This window comes from Argopecten irradians, chromosome 16 (assembly GCF_041381155.1).
Source record: "Argopecten irradians isolate NY chromosome 16, Ai_NY, whole genome shotgun sequence".
Classification (NCBI taxonomy): domain Eukaryota; kingdom Metazoa; phylum Mollusca; class Bivalvia; order Pectinida; family Pectinidae; genus Argopecten; species Argopecten irradians.
The window spans coordinates 21,908,926-21,933,066 of record NC_091149.1 but is presented as its reverse complement, the minus strand read 5'-3'; the positions used below and the strand labels follow the sequence as shown (position 1 = coordinate 21,933,066).

The 24,141-nt window shown below is 34.5% G+C and overlaps 2 protein-coding genes across 2 annotated transcripts in view; both read left to right on the top strand.

Annotated features, from left to right (window-relative positions):
• Positions 1-263: 263 nt before the first annotated feature.
• Positions 264-24,141, top strand: part of LOC138310296 (peroxisome proliferator-activated receptor delta-like) — a 75,377-nt gene continuing 51,499 nt past the window's right edge. The window contains exons 1-2 of the mRNA XM_069251437.1: positions 264-412; positions 13,989-14,075. The gene's annotated coding sequence lies outside the window, so the exon portion shown is untranslated. The remainder of the gene's footprint in view (positions 413-13,988; positions 14,076-24,141) is intronic.
• Positions 12,427-13,372, top strand: LOC138310100 (fibrinogen-binding protein-like). Its single transcript, XM_069251233.1, has 2 exons — positions 12,427-12,814; positions 13,053-13,372. Exons 1-2 carry the CDS (start codon positions 12,427-12,429, stop codon positions 13,370-13,372), a joined length of 708 nt encoding a protein of 235 aa, XP_069107334.1.

Genomic DNA, 24,141 nt, shown 5'->3' with positions numbered 1-24,141 from the left:
TCAAGTAGTTCTTTAATTTTCTTTCCAAGTTTCTTCTATCAATGAGGATATTCTTATAAATTCTGAAATTCACCTGGAAAATGTTGACATCTGAAATATTAAAAGCTTTCGACGTTATATTTCTACAACAATACGATACGTAATAGTCCGGTAGGAATGCTCTGAAATCTATAGTGCAAGTACTTAACAAACTTTGATACTGTTAGTAGAAAACACTTAAGTCTTTCAAGTGCTGCAGGTTTTTGATTGGCTGTCTGAAGAGAATCCATCAGGAGTTCAGCCAATGAGATTTTACGTAATCGTAACACCTCTGACAGCTACATGCATAGAGTAATATGATAATTAAATCATGGTATTATAAGTGTAGGCACATTTCAGCATGCTTTGTGACTTTAAGGAGTTTTCATGTGAGGTAATGTACATTTACTTACTTTTATAATGTTCATTTATATTTCATTTCACATTTCATTTTCAGTTTGCAAAAGACCCTTGCTCTTGAATTTAATTGTATATAGTTTTGGAATTTTGAAGCATTTGAATTTTGATTGTTTTATTATTCTCCGACACATGTTATAAATATAATATTCTGGTAAAGGCATCAACTAACAATATTCCAAATACATGAAAAATTATATAAATTGATCTGCATAATTATTTTCCATGTCAACACTACCTCACTGATACAAATTTCATTTAAATTTTGTTATTACACGTCGGATATTAATATTTATAATCAAAAGGATACATTCCTACTCATTAATGGTCATGATTCATTCTTCCTTGACATCGGCTTATAGATCTTAACATTAACATGTCACATTTAGAACTTCTATTTCTTTCTTTAAAACATGAAGACAGTGCATGTATACCTACATGAATTTCCTTATATGAAATTGCTGCACACCATCAAACAAACAGACGTATTTCCCTCACTACAGAAACACTGTTTCTTACATATGTAGCTGTCAATGTGACATCAGTATATTTTGTGTAGTTTTGACAAACTAATGATAAATAGCTTTGAAAACATTAACATATGACACAGAAATCACTAAAAGGATGGGGGTTTTATAATTCAATGGTAAATTGTATGTTTTGTTATTTTGAAATTGATGTATTCAGTCCACTGAATTGGACCAGCTGTTCAATAAGGACACTGAGTGAAACAAATAAAAACAATTTAGGATGTTCAGAAACAAAATTGACTGAATCTTGTCAGACAACTGGAAGATTACCTGGTGAATCCAAAAGCTTGAATTTGTACATGTATTATACTTTTGTGAGAACAGGACATAAGTTGAGCTCCAAGGAGGCTGGTCTTTCTATTAAAAAGTTATAGAACTATCAGCAACCAGGGTCATGTCAGGATGTGCCAGCTGTGTTGGTTTTTGGAAACTCTGTAGAAAAAACACTGACCATAGGTCAGTACCTGGTAACTGCCCCACACGGGATTCAAATTCTCAACCCAGATCTAAAGGTTCTTCTGGTAATATGTTGAGACATCTTAACCACTCAGCTACTGTGGCCCCAACAAGTCTCTCATGAGGCCCATAGGTCCATGTATTGTGGGACTGAAGACAGCCTCATTTTCATTGTCTTGACTGGTTTGCCTATTGTCAGAGTATAATGTGACCGAGTGGAATGTGCTTGTTTAATTATCTCTGGCGGAAAGCTTGTCAGTTTAATAGCACATCCAAGTTGAAATTTCTCCATTAAGATACAACATTCTGTAGAAGTATTGATTGAGATTTTTCTGCCAGAAAAAATCCCTATATGATAAATACAAAGTCTTAAATCACGTACAACAAAAATATTCTGCAGCCTCCCAAAATATACATGTACCTCACACTACACACATGAGAGGCCATACCCTTAGATGACCCTGGCCAATTTAATCAACCATGTACAAAGTGTATACAAACATAAGGTAATATTATGGTGTGTAAGTTTAGACTACCATACACAAGCATTCTATACATTGTACAGTAAACTATGGGTTTATAAATGTCAGTCGGATCATCAAAAACAGTTCGTAGTTACTGGACTAAATTCGAGTGTAAAATCCAACACTTAGAGGATTTTGTCTCAAAAAGGTTACATGTACTTTACCAGAACATACCCGTAACAAGATCTAAAGAAATTTTAACGATAAATGATCGATGCAGCTATAATAATAAACAAAATTTGATCAGATAAGTTATTTTCAAGTCATTAAATGAATGCATGGCTTCTGCACTAAATTAAGTTTATTCAAAGTAATATAAGTCATTCATGTTGAATTTGTTAATACAGGATAATATTACATAGGATATTTCAAGCCTTCATAAAATGCAATATATCGGTAATGGCTCACTACCTTTCCTAAATGGTTTTTATCTTTTTAAAATGGAAATTCAAAAAGAGATTTATGATTGTGTGGAGTCACAAAAGTTTTTTAATGACCGATAATACTGCACTTCAACAAAGAGAGTTTCACTGGAATTTCACCTAGAATTTGGTTTCCAGTGGAATTCCATTGGAGTTCTAAGTTTTTCACTAGAAATTGTAGATGTACTGTAAATTCCAGTGACTCTAAAACTTCAGTGAAAATTCTGGCGATTTTTCCACTGGAATTCCAATGAAATTTTCTGTAAGGTTTCCATCACCTTTTGAACAACTGAATCAAAATAATAATTTTTTTATTATTTTTTTTTTTCACTCTGGTAATTTGAAGTTTTCAGTATGCTGTCATCCTATAATTTACAGCGCGTTAGCTAGTTGACAATTCACAGCGTCAGACGACAAAAACAAAATAAATTTTTACTGTTTACCTATACTGCAGATGAGGCAGGGAATCTTGTATTTATTTGGTATAGTAACCTGACCTTTGTCATCCCATGTAAATTTCGTTTTTGTTTTGAGGAAACTTTTTATATTTGTTCCTGACAAGTAGCAGTTGTTAAAAGGATGAATGTTAAACTATTAAACCAAAAACTTCAGTTCCACTACCAAAACCTATTTTTCCCCATAAAAGGCCTCGGTGGTTGTTGATATTATGAAACCAATTAAAGCAAATGGAATATTATAATTCATAAAAAGAGGGGAGAGCAAAAAACTAAAGGACTATAAGGCAGTTTTAATAGCCGCATGTGATGCACACTTTTCAATGAAATTTAAATTGTCATTCAAAGTTGAATTTCTTCTTAAACTTCTTTTCAAAAGAAACCAGTGCAATTGAGCTGATATATGCCTGAAAAAACAGGAGCAGACAATTTAGTATTTTTCTTTAGTTACAAAAGTTACTTACTTTACACCATTACCATCATTGAAAAGTTTGAGCTGCTAATTTTACTTCAAGTTAAAAATATGAAAAATAATTAATTGCATCCCGAAAAAATTCCGTTGCACTATATTCTATATGGAATGAAGTAATGATTGTGCATGCACCAAAGGCAAAATAAATCATTTTATCTTATTTTTTGTGTTAATTAGGCATATACATTTTTGTATATACACCAATTATTGTTCAAATAATGAATATCATTTATGCTCTGTCGGCGGTGGAGCATCTTTAAACTTCTTCTCAAAATCTGCCACTGCAATTTAGCTCAACACTCAACTTTTTGTTGTCAATGAAAAGATCCTAACATGCTTGACCAAGTGTAAATTTTTGGGTTGATCCCAAATTCAAGATGGTGGCTGCTATCATCTTGAGAATACATTTTATTTGCATGGTTTTAAATAAAGGGCAGCTTAAGATGTATAGTTATTTTTAGACTTTCCCCAAAAAAATTACTAAGCATCTGCCCAAAATTCAGGAACTTGGACACCAAAGTCGACAACAATATGAAAAACAGATTTATTAATTTGCGGTCTTTTCTTGAAGTTCTACTCTAGTTTTTAGATTACCTGGATGAATACTAGGTATGCTTTAATTGAAGTTAATTAAAATGTGCCACTTCCTCATGTAAATATTAAACAATTTGTATCAAGAATAAAAAAACGAATATCAGAATTTATGACAGAGTTATATATGGCCCCCTGGCCCCTTATTAATTATAGAAACAGTATTTGTTTCTGTGTTTTGACAGATGATTAGATTCCTTTAACTTGGTCAGTCAGTGGCATACTTTTGTTTAAGGGTTCAGCAATCTTCACTGTCACTTTAAAGTGATATATGATGTATATTTACAATAGTTAATTAATACATGCACATTACAATAAAGTGTACAATATTACAAACTATAAATTTCATGTGTGATGAAAAAAATATATAACACCCGACTGCAGCACTTTGTAGACTTAGTAATATTTAGTAATCATATGTATAACAAATTTTATATAACAACTTTTTTATAAGGAACATATTTTGCATCAGTTCATTTTATTTTTTGTAGTAATTATGATCACTTAATATATAACATATCAGATATGAAAGATAAATTTATCTGGATGTTTCCAACAAAAAAATCTTTTGGTAAAAAAGAAAAGTTTTTGATGAAATTGAACACTATTACTTCATTATACCATCATTGCAAAGTTTGAGCTGGTTATTTTGCTAAGAGATTAAAAATATTGAAAATAATTAATTGCCTGCCATGGGACTATAATTGTCTTATATGGAATGAAGTACTGATTGTGCATACACCAAAAGCAAAAGAAGTTATTTTATATTGTTTTGTGTTAATTATCATTAATTAATTAATATGTATTTACATGAGTAAACACAAATTGTTGTTCACAAGATGAGTAATTGTTTATGCTTTGTCGGCAGTGGAGCATCTTCACAGTATACAAGTTTGTTTAGCTGTCAACGTTAACAGCATGTAAATTTGAATTTTGCATTAATTGTGTATGCTGTATGACATGTTCTACGACATTGAAAAGGTATACGCACGTGTACAAGCACAAGGCGTTGGTAGATATGACTGCCTCCAGGCCATTGGTCAATATATAGTTTATAATATAATTGCAGTCATAATCATAACGAAGCAGAGCCCCCTTTATAATACACTAGCTCTTATAAACCTAAAAAATATCTGCTGCATCATGAAACTGGACATCAATATAATACCTTTAATTGTTAACCATTTCTTAAAGAAAACAAATCTACCATTATAATTTGATTATTTCAACATCTTTTCAATAACCACAATATAAAGCGTACCTCTTGTTAAAGACTTAGATTTGTTATTTTGTAAACTGATGGCTTATATGAATGAGTCCAGTTTCAAGAGCATTCATTAACTTTAAGGAATCCCTTAACTTTAAATTCTCGATAGGAAAGCACTACAGATTTTAAGGAAGGTTCCTTAGCTTTTGTAATGCTTTAATTCCTCTGAGGAATTTTCAGTTCAGAAATTCCTTAAAATTAAGGAATGTTCATGAAACTGGGCCCTTGATTTTCATTCATCATCGTCACAACTAGGGATAAAGAACCACGAAGGGATGTCCCATAACTCTGTTAAATTGTATGTAAGTGCAAGGACAATACAAACAATTACGAAGGGATCACATTGCATTGGCTATAAATCTCTGAACAACTATAAAATTGATAGGGAACGTATTGGGAATATTGCATGCTGAGACAATCAAAGGACTAGATAATTGATAATGGCTCTTTTTGGCCCCTGAATCTACCAAATTTCAAATTAAGTATTTAGAAATTAAGATGCTGCGTTTGAAATATTGAATACACCCCTGATAAAAACTTAATGATGTTTTTGTTGACAGAAAGTATGTTTTTGCTATATAACCATGGTAACTTTGCATAAATTATGCAAATTTGAAAATTTTGTCAATTTTGGCATATATTTTGATAGTTTTTTCTTTTAAATGCAATAGAGCGCATTCTAGAACAAACTTTATATTTTAAGAGAATTAGCAGACTCGAAGAATACATCATTTCGAGAGATATAAAGTTTGTTCTAGAATGCGCTCTATGTTAACTAGATGAAAAACTGCATAAAAAATGCTAATTTTCATGAAATTTTCACATTTTGCATAATTTATGCATACTAAAATGGTTGTCATGGCAACTAGAACTGCTATATTACCTTATAGCACTATCAAATATGTCAGGTATGTAGTTAATATTTGAAATGAAAGATTAACATCTTAAAATAACAGATTTTGAAAAATAGCGGATTTGGGGGCCATAAATCACCCTTAACATACCTAGTCCTTTATTTGAATAAATGACCTTGACATTCAGACTGGGTAGCATAAAGGGGTTAAACAGGATAAATATTGAAACACATCTTCTCATTTTAAGTAAAATGTCCTGAGACTACATAGACTACATATTAGGCAAGTGACATGGTGGGATGAAGGGCTACAATTATATTTCTAATGATAACACTGACCTTCACCTTATTGAAGGTCACAGACTAAATTAGGATTACTCTTTCAATAATGGATTTTTCTCATTTAGTAAAATTTAGGCATTTTTACTTGACCTATTCTGGGCTATAAAATTTGTTCAAACGAATGACCTTGACCTTTATAGAAGATCACACAGCCAGGTTTATAGCCATTAAGATACCTCTCAATACAATTAAGTGGCACTGAGGTCTGTTATTGGGAATACAGAATGAGCTGCCAACTTCATATTCCATATTTAAGGTCATGGCTATCAAACATACTATTAATAAAATTTTATACAAATGACCTATAGGCACCTAGAGACTTCAGATGAAATATGTGTAGGTATATGCAGAAGTGAAAATCAATGAGGTCAAATTTAATACATATATTCACATGCATTTAAATTTATTGACAATCAAAGATCAGCATCTTAGAGTTAAAAGTCTGGACAAAAAAGTGACTTTTTTTCAATATTTCAAAATTCATGTGACCATTTTATTATGCGCATGGTTGTAAATTTTGTACCACAAAAATGAAATTCTAAAAATGTACTCATCTCAATGAATGAGATATTTTGTTGAGTTATTTATTTTCCAAATACCTTGCAGTTTGGGATTTAAGTCTACAAATGTACAAAACTCTGTTATCATTATTCGTTTGGGTAGTCATATGACGTCATATTCCTTATTTGCATATTACAGAGTTATCTGCCCTTGCGGGTAGGTATTGATTGTGACGTCATGTGTTTTCGAGAGTAACGTCATACTTTTTGGAGAAAATGACGAAATAATGACGTAACAATCGATACCTACCCGCAAGGGAGCTAACTCTGTAATATTCAAAGACAGAATATTTGCTACATTAACTTCAATTAACGATAAATTTGTATTAAATGGTCAGCAGGTTACCAAACTGCAACACTTATACGGTAAAAAACGGTAAAACAATCCTCTTCTAGCCGTCGTAAGTTCAAATCATATATGTGACAGTCTGACTGCTGGTTAGTTGTTTTTCTATGGGTACTCTGTGTCACAGGGACCTGGCACAAATTTCCAACCAACATACTGTATATGATTAATATTATGTATCTAATATTATAATACTTGCATAGATATAACCATTGGTTGGAAATATGTGCCATGTCCCTGTGCTTTCTGTCCCCATCTAAACTTGGCATGTCCTTGAGTGACTAATTGCAGTCTATTTATAGAATGATCAAACAAACAAAATATTCCATATTTCAGTGAGTGACTTTGATCCTCATGCATACAGTCTAAGAGCTGTCATCGTGTTGTTTGTGTCTGTTTATGTATTATTCTCGGAATCTTAATTTTCATATCAGCAATTTTATTGCCAAATCAAATTGACACGAAATTCGTCATTTATTGGCAACATTCAATTAATGACATCAAGAGATATTCAGTTTTAATTGAATTTTAATTGAGTTTAGGTTGTAAAAGTCTAAACTATAAATTTGGGCTGATACTGATTTGTTTGACTTCATACTGGTTTTCATATTATAACTTAGTTGAGGAGTTTATAGCATTTTCATGACAAAGTCTGCATATATTATAATCTAAAACAATTACTAACAGGTGAGATTCAATCACGTGATGTGCCATATTTACCACACAAAGAAATATTATTCTTAATTGAGTGTTTTCATAGTCAAGGTTTGCAGTTATGACATCCTCATACACTTTTTAAGCTTTGACAATAAAAATGTATTTTTAAGTCATATGACCACATGGATCAGGATGATGTATAGTCATCATGCTTCGTCTGTCTTCTTGTGCTTAATGCATTCACTTTGGTTTTCATTCAGTTGATGACTTATCAATAACCAAAAGGTCCAGAGTACTGGTATTTAAGCTGTAGCATGCTGTGATGAATTTAAGGGCTACCAAATGTGTTCAAGTGAATGACCTTGACCATCATTCAAGGGCACAAGAGTCAAATAGATTTAATTATTTAAATGACTTCTTGTGAATAATTATGAGGCATAATTAAGAGACCAGATATTGGGCCTGTAGCATGTTTGGATGAAGATCAAGTTACCAAATGTGTTCAAGTGACTTACCTTGACCATCATTCAAGGGCACAGGAGTTAAATAGGTTAGATTATTTATTAATAAATGACTTCTTGATAATAACTAAGAGGCATAATAGAGACCAGATTATTGGGCTTGCTGCATGCTAGAATAAAGGGCTACCAAGTTTGTTCAAATAAATGACCTTGACTTTCATTCATGGTCATAGGGATCAAATATGCTGCAATACTTAATGACTTATAGCACACTTTATGTCTACTGTGTATCATATTTAAAATCAGATGACCGTTAACGCCCATTGGGCCTCTGTTTTCTGAAAATCAATTACAATTTTATAATTTCTTAAAAATTGTAAATTTTGGGCCAATATTGGTTGCCAAATGGTTAAGATGTCCAGACATATTACCACAAAACCTCCATCTCTGGGACACAAGTTCGTCAGTTGCCAGGTTAAACTGACCGCTGGTCAGTGGTTTTTCTCCGGGTGCTCTGGTTTTCCACAACCATCAAACCTGGCACATCCTTACATGAACCTGAATTTGATAGAATGTAAAACTAAACAAACGCATTTTATTTGAGAAGGACCTCATTTATGGAACATGCACCCAGTGCAAACTCATCATAGTTAACCAATATGTTTAAAATTAAAATGGGATTAATTTAAGTCAGCTTATCTTTGTTAACACAACAGATAAGGGTGAACTACCTGTATACATCAATGTTGTTAAAATGCATTGGAACATTATTAATATGACACAGGGACAATCAGTTGAAATAACTATGATTCATATTTTAGAACATTCATATTTTAAAACGTTTCAAATACTTAAAGATGCTCCACCCCATTGTGACCACCATTGGAAAGTTTAAGCTTCTAATTTTACTTCAAGTTAGAATTACAAAAAACATTTAATTGCATCCCGAAAAAATTCCATGGCACTATATCCTATATAGAATGAAGCACTGATTGTGCATACACCAAAGGTAAAATAAATTATTTCATATTACTTTTTGTGTTAATTAGACATATATATACACGATTAAACACCAAATATTGTTCAAGTGATGAATATCATTTATGCTCTGTCGGCGGTGGAGCATCTTTAAGATTAAAGAACGATAATATTAATTTATGACTAGATTGTTTTAATTAGATGTGATACAAGATGATTCACTCCCCAAGTCTTTAGTTACCAAACATTTCAGTTGTTAATTTTCTGTCCCTTTGTTTGTCTCAGGTGCACATGGAATGCTTCTTGTAGATCTGCATGCGTTACATATGTACATTTATATCAGGTATTTCCTCCTGTGCTTGGTACAGTGAGGAACGGTGCACTGTGTATTCAAAGAGTTGTATATTTGGAAACCAATTAATCATTTCCTCGATTAGTGTACATGAACTGGTAGTTGTCACCCTTGGCACTTTGTTGTGCCGTATAAAAAAAGAATATATTGTAAAACAAACACAATCAAAAGGATCAGGTCGACGTTCATTATGTGAATGTCAGAAAAATATTTATTCATGTTGCTTGTACATGAACTCGGAAGCTCTCAACATAATTTGCATTTTTCAGCTGATTGCAAATCAGAGAGCACAAATTGGAGAGATAATTTTAATTGTGAATTTTTATGATGTTGGCAATAGGCTAGTTGTAATGTTATCAACTGCCAAAATAATTCATATGAGATCTTCCTCAGCAATCCAACTCTGTTTTCCCTCTTCTACTTTTTGAGTACAATTTCCAAACTCTCGAAAGCGAAGTTGTTTTGGATTAAGTAAAGAGTGCACCACACATAGATTTTGAACTCCAATTGCAATCAATAACCAAAAGGTCCAGAGTACTGGTATTTAAGCTGTAGCATGCTGTGATGAATTTAAGGGCTACCAAATGTGTTCAAGTGAATGACCTTGACCATCATTCAAGGGCACAAGAGTCAAATAGATTTAATTATTTAAATGACTTCTTGTGAATAATTATGAGGCATAATTAAGAGATCAGATATTGGGCCTGTAGCATGTTTGGATGAAGATCAAGCTACCAAATGTGTTCAAGTGACTTACCTTGACCATCATTCAAGGGCACAGGAGTTAAATAGGTTAAATTATTTATTAATAAATGACTTCTTGATAATAACTAAGAGGCATAATAGAGACCAGATTATTGGGCTTGCTGCATGCTAGAATAAAGGGCTACCAAGTTTGTTCAAATAAATGACCTTGACTTTCATTCATGGTCATAGGGATCAAATATGCTGCAATACTTAATGACTTATAGCACACTTTGTTTCTACTGTGTATCATATTTAAAATCAGATGACCGTTAATGCCCATTGGGCCTCTGTTTTCTGAAAATCAATTACAATTTCTTAAAAATTGTAAATTTTGGGCCATGGTTGCCAAATGGTTAAGATGTCCTGACATATTACCACAAAACCTCCATCTCTGGGACACGAGTTCGTCAGTTGCCAGGTTAAACTGACCGCTGGTCAGTGGTTTTTCTCCGGGTGCTCTGGTTTTCCACAACCATCAAACCTGGCACATCCTTACATGAACCTGGATTTGATAGAATGTAAAACTAAACAAACGCATTTTATTTGAGAAGGACCTCATTTATGGAACATGCACCCAGTGCAAACTCATCATAGTTAACCAATATGTTTAAAATTAAAATGGGATTAATTTAAGTCAGCTTATCTTTGTTAACACAACAGATAAGGGTGAACTATATATATATAGCTACCTGTATACATCAATGTTGTTAAAATGCATTGGAACATTATTAATATGACACAGGGACAATCAGTTGAAATAACTATGATTCATATTTTAGAACATTCATATTTTAAAACGTTTCAAATACTTAAAGATGCTCCACCCCATTGTGACCACCATTGGAAAGTTTAAGCTTCTAATTTTACTTCAAGTTAGAATTACAAAAAACATTTAATTGCATCCCGAAAAAATTCCATGGCACTATATCCTATATAGAATGAAGCACTGATTGTGCATACACCAAAGGTAAAATAAATTATTTCATATTACTTTTTGTGTTAATTAGACATATCTATACACGATTAAACACCAAATATTGTTCAAGTGATGAATATCATTTATGCTCTGTCGGCGGTGGAGCATCTTTGAGATAAAGAACGATAATATTAATTTATGACTAGATTGTTTTAATTAGATGTGATACAAGATGATTCACTCCCCAAGTCTTTAGTTACCAAACGTTTCAGTTGTTAATTTTCTGTCCCTTTGTTTGTCTCAGGTGCACATGGAATGCTTCTTGTAGATCTGCATGCGTTACATATGTACATTTATATCAGGTATTTCCTCCTGTGCTTGGTACAGTGAGGAACGGTGCACTGTGTATTCAAAGAGTTGTATATTTGGAAACCAATTAATCATTTCCTCGATTAGTGTACATGAACTGGTAGTTGTCACCCTTGGCACTTTGTTGTGCCGTATAAAAAAAGAATATATTGTAAAACAAACACAATCAAAAGGATCAGGTCGACGTTCATTATGTGAATGTCAGAAAAATATTTATTCATGTTGCTTGTACATGAACTCGGAAGCTCTCAACATAATTTGCATTTTTCAGCTGATTGCAAATCAGAGAGCACAAATTGGAGAGATCATTTTAATTGTGAATTTTTATGATGTTGGCAATAGGCTAGTTGTAATGTTATCAGCACAACTGCCAAAATAAATTCATATGAGATCTTCCTCAGCAATCCAACTCTGTGTTCCCTCTTCTACTTTTTGAGTACAATTTCCAAACTCTTGAAAGCGAAGTTGTTTTGGATTAAGTAAAGAGTGCACCACACTTAGATTTTGAACTCCAATAAGGCTAAGTTCTATTAGTGAACATGTTGATATATTTTTAACATTTCTGAATAAAGAAACAGTTATTTGATTTATTTTTAAACTGTTGCTTGGAGTCTCACAGATTGTTTGTTGACGGGTAAATGTAACTTGTTGTAAGAGCCTGACACCTGAATGGATCAGTCATCTGACACCTGAATGGATCAGTCATCTGACACCCTAATGGATCAGTCATCTGATACCCTAATGGGTCAGTCATCTGATACCCTAATGGGTCAGTCATCTGATACCCTAATGGATCAGTCATCTGACACCCTAATGGATCAGTCATCTGACACCCTAATGGATCAGTCATCTGATACCCTAATGGATCAGTCATCTGATACCCTAATGGATCAGTCATCTGACACCCTAATGGATCAGTCATCTGACACCCTAATGGATCAGTCATCTGACTCCCTAATGGATCAGTCATCTGACACCCTAATGGATCAGTCATCTGACACCCTAATGGATCAGTCATCTGATACCCTAATGGATCAGTCACCTGACTCCCTAATGGGTCAGTCATCTGACATCCTAATGGGTTAGTAGTCATCTGACATCCTAATGGTCATCTGACATCCTAATGGATCAGTCATCTGAAACCCTAATGGATCAGTCATTTGACACCCTAATGGGTCAGTCATCTGATACCCTTATGAATCAGTCATCTGATACCCTAATGGGTCAGTCATCTGACATCCTAATTGGTTAGTCATCTGACATCCTAATGGATCAGTCATCTGATACCCTAATGGGTCAGTCATCTGACACCCTAATAGGTCAGTCATTTGACACCCTAATGGATCAGTCATCTGACTCCTTAATGGATCAGTCATCTGACACCCTAATGGATCAGTCATCTGACACCCTAATGGGTCAGTCATCTGATACCCTAATGGGTCAGTCATCTGACACCCTAATGGGTCAGTCATCTGACACCCTGATGGATCAGTCATCTGATACCATAATGGATCAGTCATCTGACACCCTAATGGATCAGTTATCTGACACCCTAATGGGTCAGTCATCTGACCCCCTAATGGATCAGTCATCTGACTCCCTAATGGGTCAGTCATCTGACACGCTAATGGGTCAGTGATCTGACACCCTAATTGGTCAGTCATCTGACTCCCTAATGGGTCAGTCATCTGATACCCTTATGGGTGTCATCTGACACCCTAATCGCTCAGTCATCTGATACCATAATGGATCAGTCATCCGACACCCTAATGGATCAGTGATCTGACTCCCTAATGGATCAGTGATCTGACTCCCTTATGGATCAGTCATCTGACACCCTAATGGGTCAGTCATCTGACACCCTAATGGATCAGTCATCTGACACCCTAATGGATCAGTCATCTGATACCCTTATGGGTGTCATCTGACACCCTAATCGCTCAGTCATCTGATACCATAATGGATCAGTCATCCGACACCCTAATGGATCAGTGATCTGACTCCCTAATGGATCAGTGATCTGACTCCCTTATGAATCAGTCATCTGACACCCTAATGGGTCAGTCATCTGACTCCCTAATGGATCAGTCATATGACATTTAAGACCTTACTGATTGGTAAATGTTCTAGGTAAACCAAATGTACTGGTGGGCTAAATTTAGTTTGAAAAAAATAAAAATCAGTGCACATGTAAATTGTATGAAGTGCATATATTGATAGTCAAATAATTTGAATACTGTCTGAATTTGTTTCAGGTGTCAAGAGATCTTTTAGGACAAGAGAGTGTGGATGTATGCTAATGTGGGATTTGATGATTCTCCGGAAGGTGTCAAATGAAACAGGTAAGTTATCTTCCCTTCTTAAAATAATTATTTAAATGATATGGTATGTTTTATATATGTTGATTTCACAGATGCATGATATTCTGTAGTCATAGCGACCGTTGCTGTACTATAACGGGGTGACTATTCTATCAAAGGATGTATGAAATCAAATGAAGTAAAGTAGAAACCATATAACACTTTTACCAAAGACCCCCATTATCTTTTACAACACCAATTTTGTGGACTCAGCTCCCTTATTCTTTATTTACTATAAAGAGTATGGACAACCAATATTCGGTAAAAGTATGCACACAAAAGGTCATCCTATACCTTTTATACTGTATTTACTTCTTGTATGCATCTTTGCAATGTGTGGTTGATTTCAGCTTCTGCATGCAGCTCTATGTAGACTACCTGTGTTCAAAACATTTTTTTTTTGGTAATTAGTTTGGTTCTTAATCTCAAATTTCCACTGAATACATTGTCTCTGCCTATCCTAATTAGATGTCCACCCTATACAGTGGATTGTCTCTGCCTATCCTCATTAGATGTCCACCCTATACAATGGATTGTCTCTGCATATCCTCATTAGATGTCCACCCTATACAATGGATTGTCTCTGCCTATCCTCATTAGATGTCCACCCTATACAGTGGATTGTCTCTGCCTATCCTCATTAGATGTCCACCCTATACAGTGGATTGTCTCTGCCTATCCTCATTAGATGTCCACCCTATACAGTGGATTGTCTCTGTCTATCCTCATTAGATGTCCACCCTATACAGTGGATTGTCTCTGCCTATCATCATTAGATGTCCACCCTATACAGTGGATTGTCTCTGCCTATCCTCATTAGATGTCCACCCTATACAGTGGATTGTCTCTGCCTATCCTCATTAGATGTCCACCCTATACAGTGGATTGTCTCTGCCTATCCTCATTAGATGTCCATCCTATACAGTGGATTGTCTCTGCCTATCCTCATTAGATGTCCACCCTATACAGTGGATTGTCTCTGCCTATCCTCATTAGATGTCCACCCTATACAGTGGATTGTCTCTGCCTATCCTCATTAGATGTCCACCCTATACAGTGGATTGTCTCTGCCTATTATCATTAGATGTCCATCCTATACAGTGGATTGTCTCTGCCTATCCTCAATAGATGTTCACCCTATACAGTGGATTATCTCTGCTTATCATCATTAGATGTCCACCCTATACAGTGGATTGTCTCTGCCTATCCTCATTAGATGTCCACCCTATACAGTGGATTGTCTCTGCCTATCCTCATTAGATGTCCACCCTACACAGTGGATTGTCTCTGCCTATCCTCATTAGATGTCCACCCTATACAGTGGATTGTCTCTGCCTATCCTCATTAGATGTCCACCCTATACAGTGGATTGTCTCTGCCTATCCTCATTAGATGTCCACCCTACACAGTGGATTGTCTCTGCCTATCCTCATTAGATGTCCAACCCTATACAGTGATTGTCTCTGCCTATCCTCATTAGATGTCCACCCTATACAGTGGATTGTCTCTGCCTATCCTCATTAGATGTCCACCCTATACACAGTGGATTGTCTCTGCCTATCCTCATTAGATGTCCACCCTATACAGTGGATTGTCTCTGCCTATCCTCATTAGATGTTCACCCTATACAGTGGATTGTCTCTGCCTATCATCATTAGATGTCCACCCTATACAGTGGATTGTCCCTGCCTATCCTCATTAGATGTCCACCCTATACAGTGGATTGTCCCTCTGCCTATCCTCATTAGATGTCCACCCTATACAGTGGATTGTCTCTGCCTATCCTCATTAGATGTCCACCCTATACAGTGGATTGTCTCTGCCTATCCTCATTAGATGTCCACCCTATACAGTGGATTGTCTCTGCCTATCCTCATTAGATGTCCACCCTATACAGTGGATTGTCTCTGCCTATCCTCATTAGATGTCCACCTAACAGTGATTGTCTCTGCCATCCTCATTAGATGTCCACCTATACAGTGGATTGTCTCTGCCTATCCTCATTAGATGTCCACCCTATACAGTGGATTGTCTCTGCCTATCCTCATTAGATGTCCACCCTATACAGTGGATTGTCTCTGCCTATCCTCATTAGATGTCCACCTATACAGTGGATTGTCTCTGCCTATCCTCATTAGATGTCCACTTATACAGTGATTGTCTTGCTATCAGTGGATTGTCTCTGCCTATCCTCATTAGATGTCCACTCTATACAGTGGATTGTCTCTGCCTATCCTCATTAGATGTCCACCCTATACAGTGGATTGTCTCTGCCTATCCTCATTAGATGTCCACCCTATACAGTGGATTGTCTCTGCCTATCCTCATTAGATGTCCACCCTATACAGTGGATTGTCTCTGCCTATCCTCATTAGATGTCCACCATATACAGTGGATTGTCTCTGCCTATCCTCATTAGATGTCCACCCTATACAGTGGATTGTCTCTGCCTATCCTCATTAGATGTCCACCCTATACAGTGGATTGTCTCTGCCTATCCTCATTAGATGTCCACTCTATACAGTGGATTGTCTCTGCCTATCCTCATTAGATGTCCACCCTATACAGTGGATTGTCTCTGCCTATCCTCATTAGATGTCCACCCTATACAGTGGATTGTCTCTGCCTATCCTCATTAGATGTCCACCCTATACAGTGGATTGTCTCTGCCTATCCTCATTAGATGTCCACCCTATACAGTGGATTGTCTCTGCCTATCCTCATTAGATGTCCACCCTATACAGTGGATTGTCTCTGCCTATCCTCATTAGATGTCCACCCTATACAGTGGATTGTCTCTGCCTATCCTCATTAGATGTCCACCCTATACAGTGGATTGTCTCTGCCTATCCTCATTAGATGTCCACCCTATACAGTGGATTGTCTCTGCCTATCCTCATTAGATGTCCACCCTACACAGTGGATTGTCTCTGCCTATCCTCATTAGATGTCCACCCTACACAGTGGATTGTCTCTGCCTATCCTCATTAGATGTCCACCCTATACAGTGGATTGTCTCTGCCTATCCTCATTAGATGTCCACCCTATACAGTGGATTGTCTCTGCCTATCCTCATTAGATGTCCACCCTATACAGTGGATTGTCTCTACCTTTCCTCATTAGATGTCCACCCTATACAGTGGATTATCTCTGCCTATCCTCATTAGATGTCCACCCTATACAGTGGATTGTCTCTGCCTATCCTCATTAGATGTCCACCCTATACAGTGGATTATCTCTGCCTATCCTCATTAGATGTCCACCCTATACAGTGGATTGTCTCTGCCTATCCTCATTAGATGTCCACCCTATACAGTGGATTGTCTCTGCCTATCCTCATTAGATGTCCACCCTATACAGTATATTGTCTCTGCCTATCCTCATTAGATGTCCACCCTATACAGTGGATTGTCTCTGCCTATCAACATTAGATGTCCACCCTATACAGTGGATTATCTCTGCCTATCCTTATTAGATGTCCACCCTATACAGTGGATTATCTCTGCCTATTATCATTAGATGTCCACCCTATACAGGGGATTGTCTCTGCCTATCCTCATTAGATGTCCACCTTATACAGTGCATCCTCACAAACCTCTGTATCACTTGGAAATATAAATAAATGGGTGACAACACAAATTTACAAAATAGAGTAGAGTGGACCTGACTGTATTTTCTGGACGGTATTGAGCAGTCCTGTCCATTAAATGTCCACATAGTTGATGGTTGAGTAGATCTTGAAATGTCCACAGTGCAAGAGAGGATTGTGAATTGTCCGCAGTAGATCGATGGATTGTGAATGTCCACGTTCGGGTGAGTGGATTGTGAATTGCCCATGGTGGGCTTATGGATTGTGAATGTTCACGGTTGGCGAGTGGATTGTGAAAGGTTCACAGTGTGCAAATGGATTGTGAATTGTCCACGGTGGACGTGTGGATTGTGAAATATCCATGTTGGCTGTACTGTAACTAATAAAAAAATATGCTAGTTTTCCTATTACCTCCTTTACACTTAACCAGAGCCCCATGGACCTTACTGGACAACTGGTTATAATATATGATTACAGATAATTGACATATACTCTATATAATCAAAGATGCTCCATCAAAAACAGGAGCAGACAAATTAGTATTTTTGTTTAGTTACAAAAGTTACTTACTTTACACCATTACCACTATTGAAAAATTTGAGCTTCTTGATTTTATTTCAAGACAAAAATATTAAAAATAATTTACTGCACCACGAAAAAATTAAGTGGCACTATGTCCTTTATGAAATGAAGTATTGATTGCGCAATGCAGCATGCACCAAAAGTAAAATTAATTATTTCATATAATTTTTTGTGTTAATTAGATATATACACACGATTAAACACCAATTATTGTTAAATTGATGAATATTGTTTATGCTCTATCGGCGGTGGGAATCTTTAAGGGTCTTAACTTTTATCTGACAACATTAATTACAATTATATAAGAAAAAAAAATACCTGTTTTTTTTTTTCCAAATTGTTGACTTTGGCATCCATATTAGATTTTGGATAGAAGGCAATGTGCTTTTTAATGTCTTAAAATATAACAACACTTCTTGGTTCTCTTCAATTAAATTAATATTTTTCAGCATCAGTAGAATTTTGTCAATTACTGAACAAGATCTCCAAACTGTGTTTATAAAGATGACTGCAGTATGTATTGAGGCCACGATTGATTTCAGATCAACCCCAAAAAACTAACACCTTGGTCACCCTATACAGAAAGCTTAAGTTATAAGCAATATGGTTGCTGCACACTTCAGCTTTCTCCTGCCTGACGATACATGATAAACATTATAAGCTACGATTTTTTTCATTGATCAATCAAGAGATCCATGAAACTCTTTTAAAGGCCATATGGTGTACTGTTCACATTTAATTGATTATTCATGCATTTTAATGATATGGTCTAATTATGATCCACAATTAATATTATCACATTGAATCAACTCTTGTAATTGAGCGATCACTATACGATATTGTGTATAGCCACGCCTCGTGCTTGCATTAATGCATGTGTACCATAATTCTATAAATGTGATGGAGCAAATGCCATAATACACCAAATTTTAAGTAATGTGTAATACTTACATCTCTGAACAGGGCAAGGGAAGGGAGACAATCCTTAAATAATAGGATATGACAAAATTCATTTGCATGCTATAGATCCAGAGATCTTAATTTTAAAGTTTAAATTTCTAATTGAATTTGGGGGAGGGGGGAATTCCAATAAATGTAAAAATTAATGAAAATTACATATCAATATAATATACACCAGGTTTGCTTGGTTGAATTACAAATATTTTGATGAATATTAATGTGCAAAATTAATTGTTTGTTTGAATCAGATAATGTCATTAAATGCATGAGATTAATTTTTGGGTATCATTAATTTCAACTAAATTAAATCTAATTTAAAAGATGTTTTTAAAGATGCTCCATCGTTGACAGAGCATAAACAATACGCTCATCATCTACATAATAATTGGTGTTTTATCGTGTATAGATATGCATGTCTAAGTAACACAAAAAAGAATATATTTCCATATTGAAAATTGTACCATGGATTTTTTTTGGGACACAAATAATCATTTTAATAGTTTTATCTCAAAGTAAAATTATAGACTTAAACTTTAATGGTGGTAATGGAGTAAAGTAAGCAAGTTTTGTTCATGAAGAAAAGTACTAACTTACCTGCTCAAGTTTTTGATAAAGACAAAAACCCATTTGTCAGCTGTGTAGCATCTTCAAGAATGTATAAGTATAAATACGTTAATATAAATAATATATTGCATATTTATTGATTATTGATAACTGTTCTTATAAAACTTTTCTCATGCATGAATCTTTATGTCAATTAGACTTGAAATTCCTTAAGAGGTCATTGTACAAGGGTAGGAATTACTGTGTAAAGGACCTGCATTGTATCACTATATATATACATAAATATTGTTCTGTTTTGAAATTGTAAATTTGATAAAATTGTAAATTTGATGCAGCTCACTACAGTCTAAGGCTTCGATCCTCCCATACAAGTATTTTGATGATAAATGATTTATGTTCGTTTGAGATGGTCAAATTAAAGCATAACTATTGTTCTGTTTTAAATTACAAATTTCTGAATTTATAAAAGCTCAGTGAAGGTTTGAATGCAGAAAGTGAATTCCATTTAGTGGGAAATGTTCGGATTTGCCACTATGGGAAAACAAAAATGTTGTACAACACTGGTACATGGTTATCAACATGATTGCGCTAGAGCTATGTTCTTTTTACTCAGAATATTACACAAGTAACATATATAGTATCAAACCACCCCAAATGTGGGATTCCAACTTGAAACCTTTAAATGACAAATCTGTTTGTGTTTTGGCCATTTAATAGAATGTGGATTTGTAAGGAACAATCACATCAAAGTTAATTATTTCCACTAAATGGAATATTAATATTGCTAAAAGTTAAGTGATTATATATTTACATTTAAACTAGTCTTTTCTACAGTAATTTTAACTAACCAAGCCAAAGTGAAGTCATGAGGCTATAAATAACAACAAATTGTGACCTTACGTCACCGATGTTGCCATGGTTACGTCAACTGCATGACCACAATCAAAATAGCGTGCATTATGAAAATTGTCTTCATACAAAGCTCTGATAACTTTATAAATCATAGATTTCATAGGAAGATACAAATGTAGGTTAATTTGCTTGATTATTTTTCAGTTGGTAAAAACATTACGCATTTTTTTGTTTCAATTTCAATTTCAACAAATTTTATTTCAAATATTAGTTGAAAAGGGATTGAACAACAGTCATAGCCTATAAAAGTTATCTCCCTAAGTAACAACTAGTTCATAGCAAGATATATAAGATTTATTATTTTGTTTCAATTAAGAACTACAATACAGTCTTGTTATGTATATAAATATTCAAAATGTTTTCATGCATATCTCATCAATGAGTAATATTTGATAAGAAAGTTTTCTTTAAGCAATTAAAGCTTACATATGTATACATACTGATCACATTTAAGACCCATACAAGGCATGCTAAAATGACTTAAGCGTATGACCATGTGTCAGTTTAAATTCCTGGAGAATATATTACAATTTATTAGTTTTCTTGTTGCACTAGAGGCAAAAATGCAGGTGCCAGTCATAAATATAAAGACTAGTGTAGTATCTTTGTTTATAAGCAAAATAATCATCAGGTAAATATGTTATACAGCACAATTATAATCAAGAAAGGTCTGAAATCTTTAAATAGCTTCAATTCTTATTTTCTGTTTAAAGTTTACAAGTCCCACAGACCAGATATTCATGCACAACTATAACCAGCTGAATTGAATTCATTGCGCAACCTATTTTTTTCAAATGGATAACCTTCACGTTGGCTTTTGTTCAAGGTCACAATATCAAATATATAGTAAAACTTCATGTATGATTTATATTTCTGACCATAATTCGCACATGAACATTTAATTACTTGCCTTAATTCTCACTTTCACTTCTCACTGCAATACAAGATTGTTAATTTTGTAGAGTGCAAAATGTTTCCCTAGAGGTCCTAAATAAACATGCTGAAGTTGACTATAGCTTTGTCAGACGGTAAAACAGTTATTAATATATCTTCACTGATAATGTATATTATGCAGGAAATCTTGCATTTGTTTGGTGTTGTAATCTCTTCTTAGGTCTTCAATATAAATTTTCTTATGTTATTATTGTTTTTAAGAAACTTGTAAATTTTGCTTTTCAGAAAGGTAGAGTATACGTATGGGCCTTTCAGATTAACTGACCTTCAAACTGTAGGATTAACTGACCTTCAAACTGTAGATTAACTGACCTTCAAACGATAAGATTTACTGACCTTCATACTATAAGATTTACTGACCTTCACACTATAAGATTAACTAACGTTCAAACTTTAGGATTAACTGACCTTCACACTATAATATTTACTGACCTTCACACTATAGGAATTACTGACCTATACACTATATGATTTACTGACCTTCACACTATATAAGATTAACTGACCTTCAAACTATAGGATTAACTGACCTTCACACTATAATATTTACTGATCGACCTTCACACTATATAAGATTAACTGACCTTCAAACTATAGGATTAACTGACCTTCACATATTAAGATTTACTGACCATCACAATACCATTTACTGACCTTCACACTTGAAAATTTACTGACCTTCACACTATAATATTTACTGACCTTCACACTATATAAGATTAACTGACCTTCAAACTATAGGATTAACTGACCTTTACATATTAAGATTTACTGACCATCACAATACCATTTACTGACCTTCACACTATAATATTTACTGACCTTCACACTATATAAGATTAACTGACCTTCAAACTATAGGATTAACTGACCTTTACATATTAAGATTTACTGACCATCACAATACCATTTACTGACCTTCACACTTGAAAATTTACTGACCTTCACACCATAAGATTTACTGACCTTCACACCATAAGATTTACCGACCTTGACACTATAAGATTAACTGACCTTCACACATTAAGATTTACTGACCTTCATACTATAAGATTTACTGACCTTCATACTATAAGATTTACTGACCTTCACACTATAAGATTAACTGACCTTCACACTATAAGATGAACTGACCTTTACACTATATGATTAACTGAACTTCACACTATAAGATTTACTGACCTTCACACTATAAGATTAACTGACCTTCAAACTATAGGATTAACTGACCTTCACACTATAATATTTACTGATCGACCTTCACACTATATAAGATTAACTGACCTTCAAACTATAGGATTAACTGACCTTCAAATATTAAGATTTACTGACCATCACAATACCATTTACTGACCTTCACACTTGAAAATTTACTGACCTTCACACTATAATATTTACTGACCTTCACACTATATAAGATTAACTGACCTTCAAACTATAGGATTAACTGACCTTTACATATTAAGATTTACTGACCATCACAATACCATTTACTGACCTTCACACTTGAAAATTTACTGACCTTCACACCATAAGATTTACTGACCTTGACACTATAGGATTAACTGACCTTCACACATTAAGATTTACTGACCTAATTCATACTATAAGATTTACTGACCTTCACATATTAAGATTTACTGACCATCACACTTGAAAATGTACTGACCTTCACACCATAAGATTTACTGACCTTGACACTATAGGATTAACTGACCTTCACACATTAAGATTTACTGACCTAATTCATACTATAAGATTTACTGACCTTCACATATTAAGATTTACTGACCATCACACACTGATGATTAACTGAACTTCACACTATAAGATTTACTGACCTTCACACTATAAGATTAACTGACCTTCACACTATAAGATTTACTGACCTTCACACTATATGATTTACTGACCTTCACACTATAAGATTTACTGACCTTCACACTATATGATTTACTGACCTTCACACTATATGATTTACTGACCTTCACACTATAAGATTTACTGACCTTCACACTATACAATTGACTGATCTTCACACTTGAAAGACTGACCTTCACATAAGATTTATTTATAGATTACTGACTTCACATATAAGATTTACTGACCTTCAATATAAGATTTACGACCTTCACATATAAGTTACTCTCACACTAACATTACTGATTTACACTTAGATTACTGACCTTCACATAGATCTTTCACACTATAAGTTACTGACCTACACTATAAGATTTACTGACCTTCACACTATAAGGTTTACTGACCTTCACACTATAAGATTTTAATACCGATCTTCACACTATAAAATGTTCGGACTTTCTCACATTAAGATTCACTGATCTTCACACTATAAGATGTACTGACCTCACTTTAAAATCAAGTGACCTTCACACTGTAAGATGTACTGACCTTCACACTGTAAGATGTACTGACCTTCACACTCTAAGAATTACTGACCTTCACAGGTTAAGATTTACTGACCTT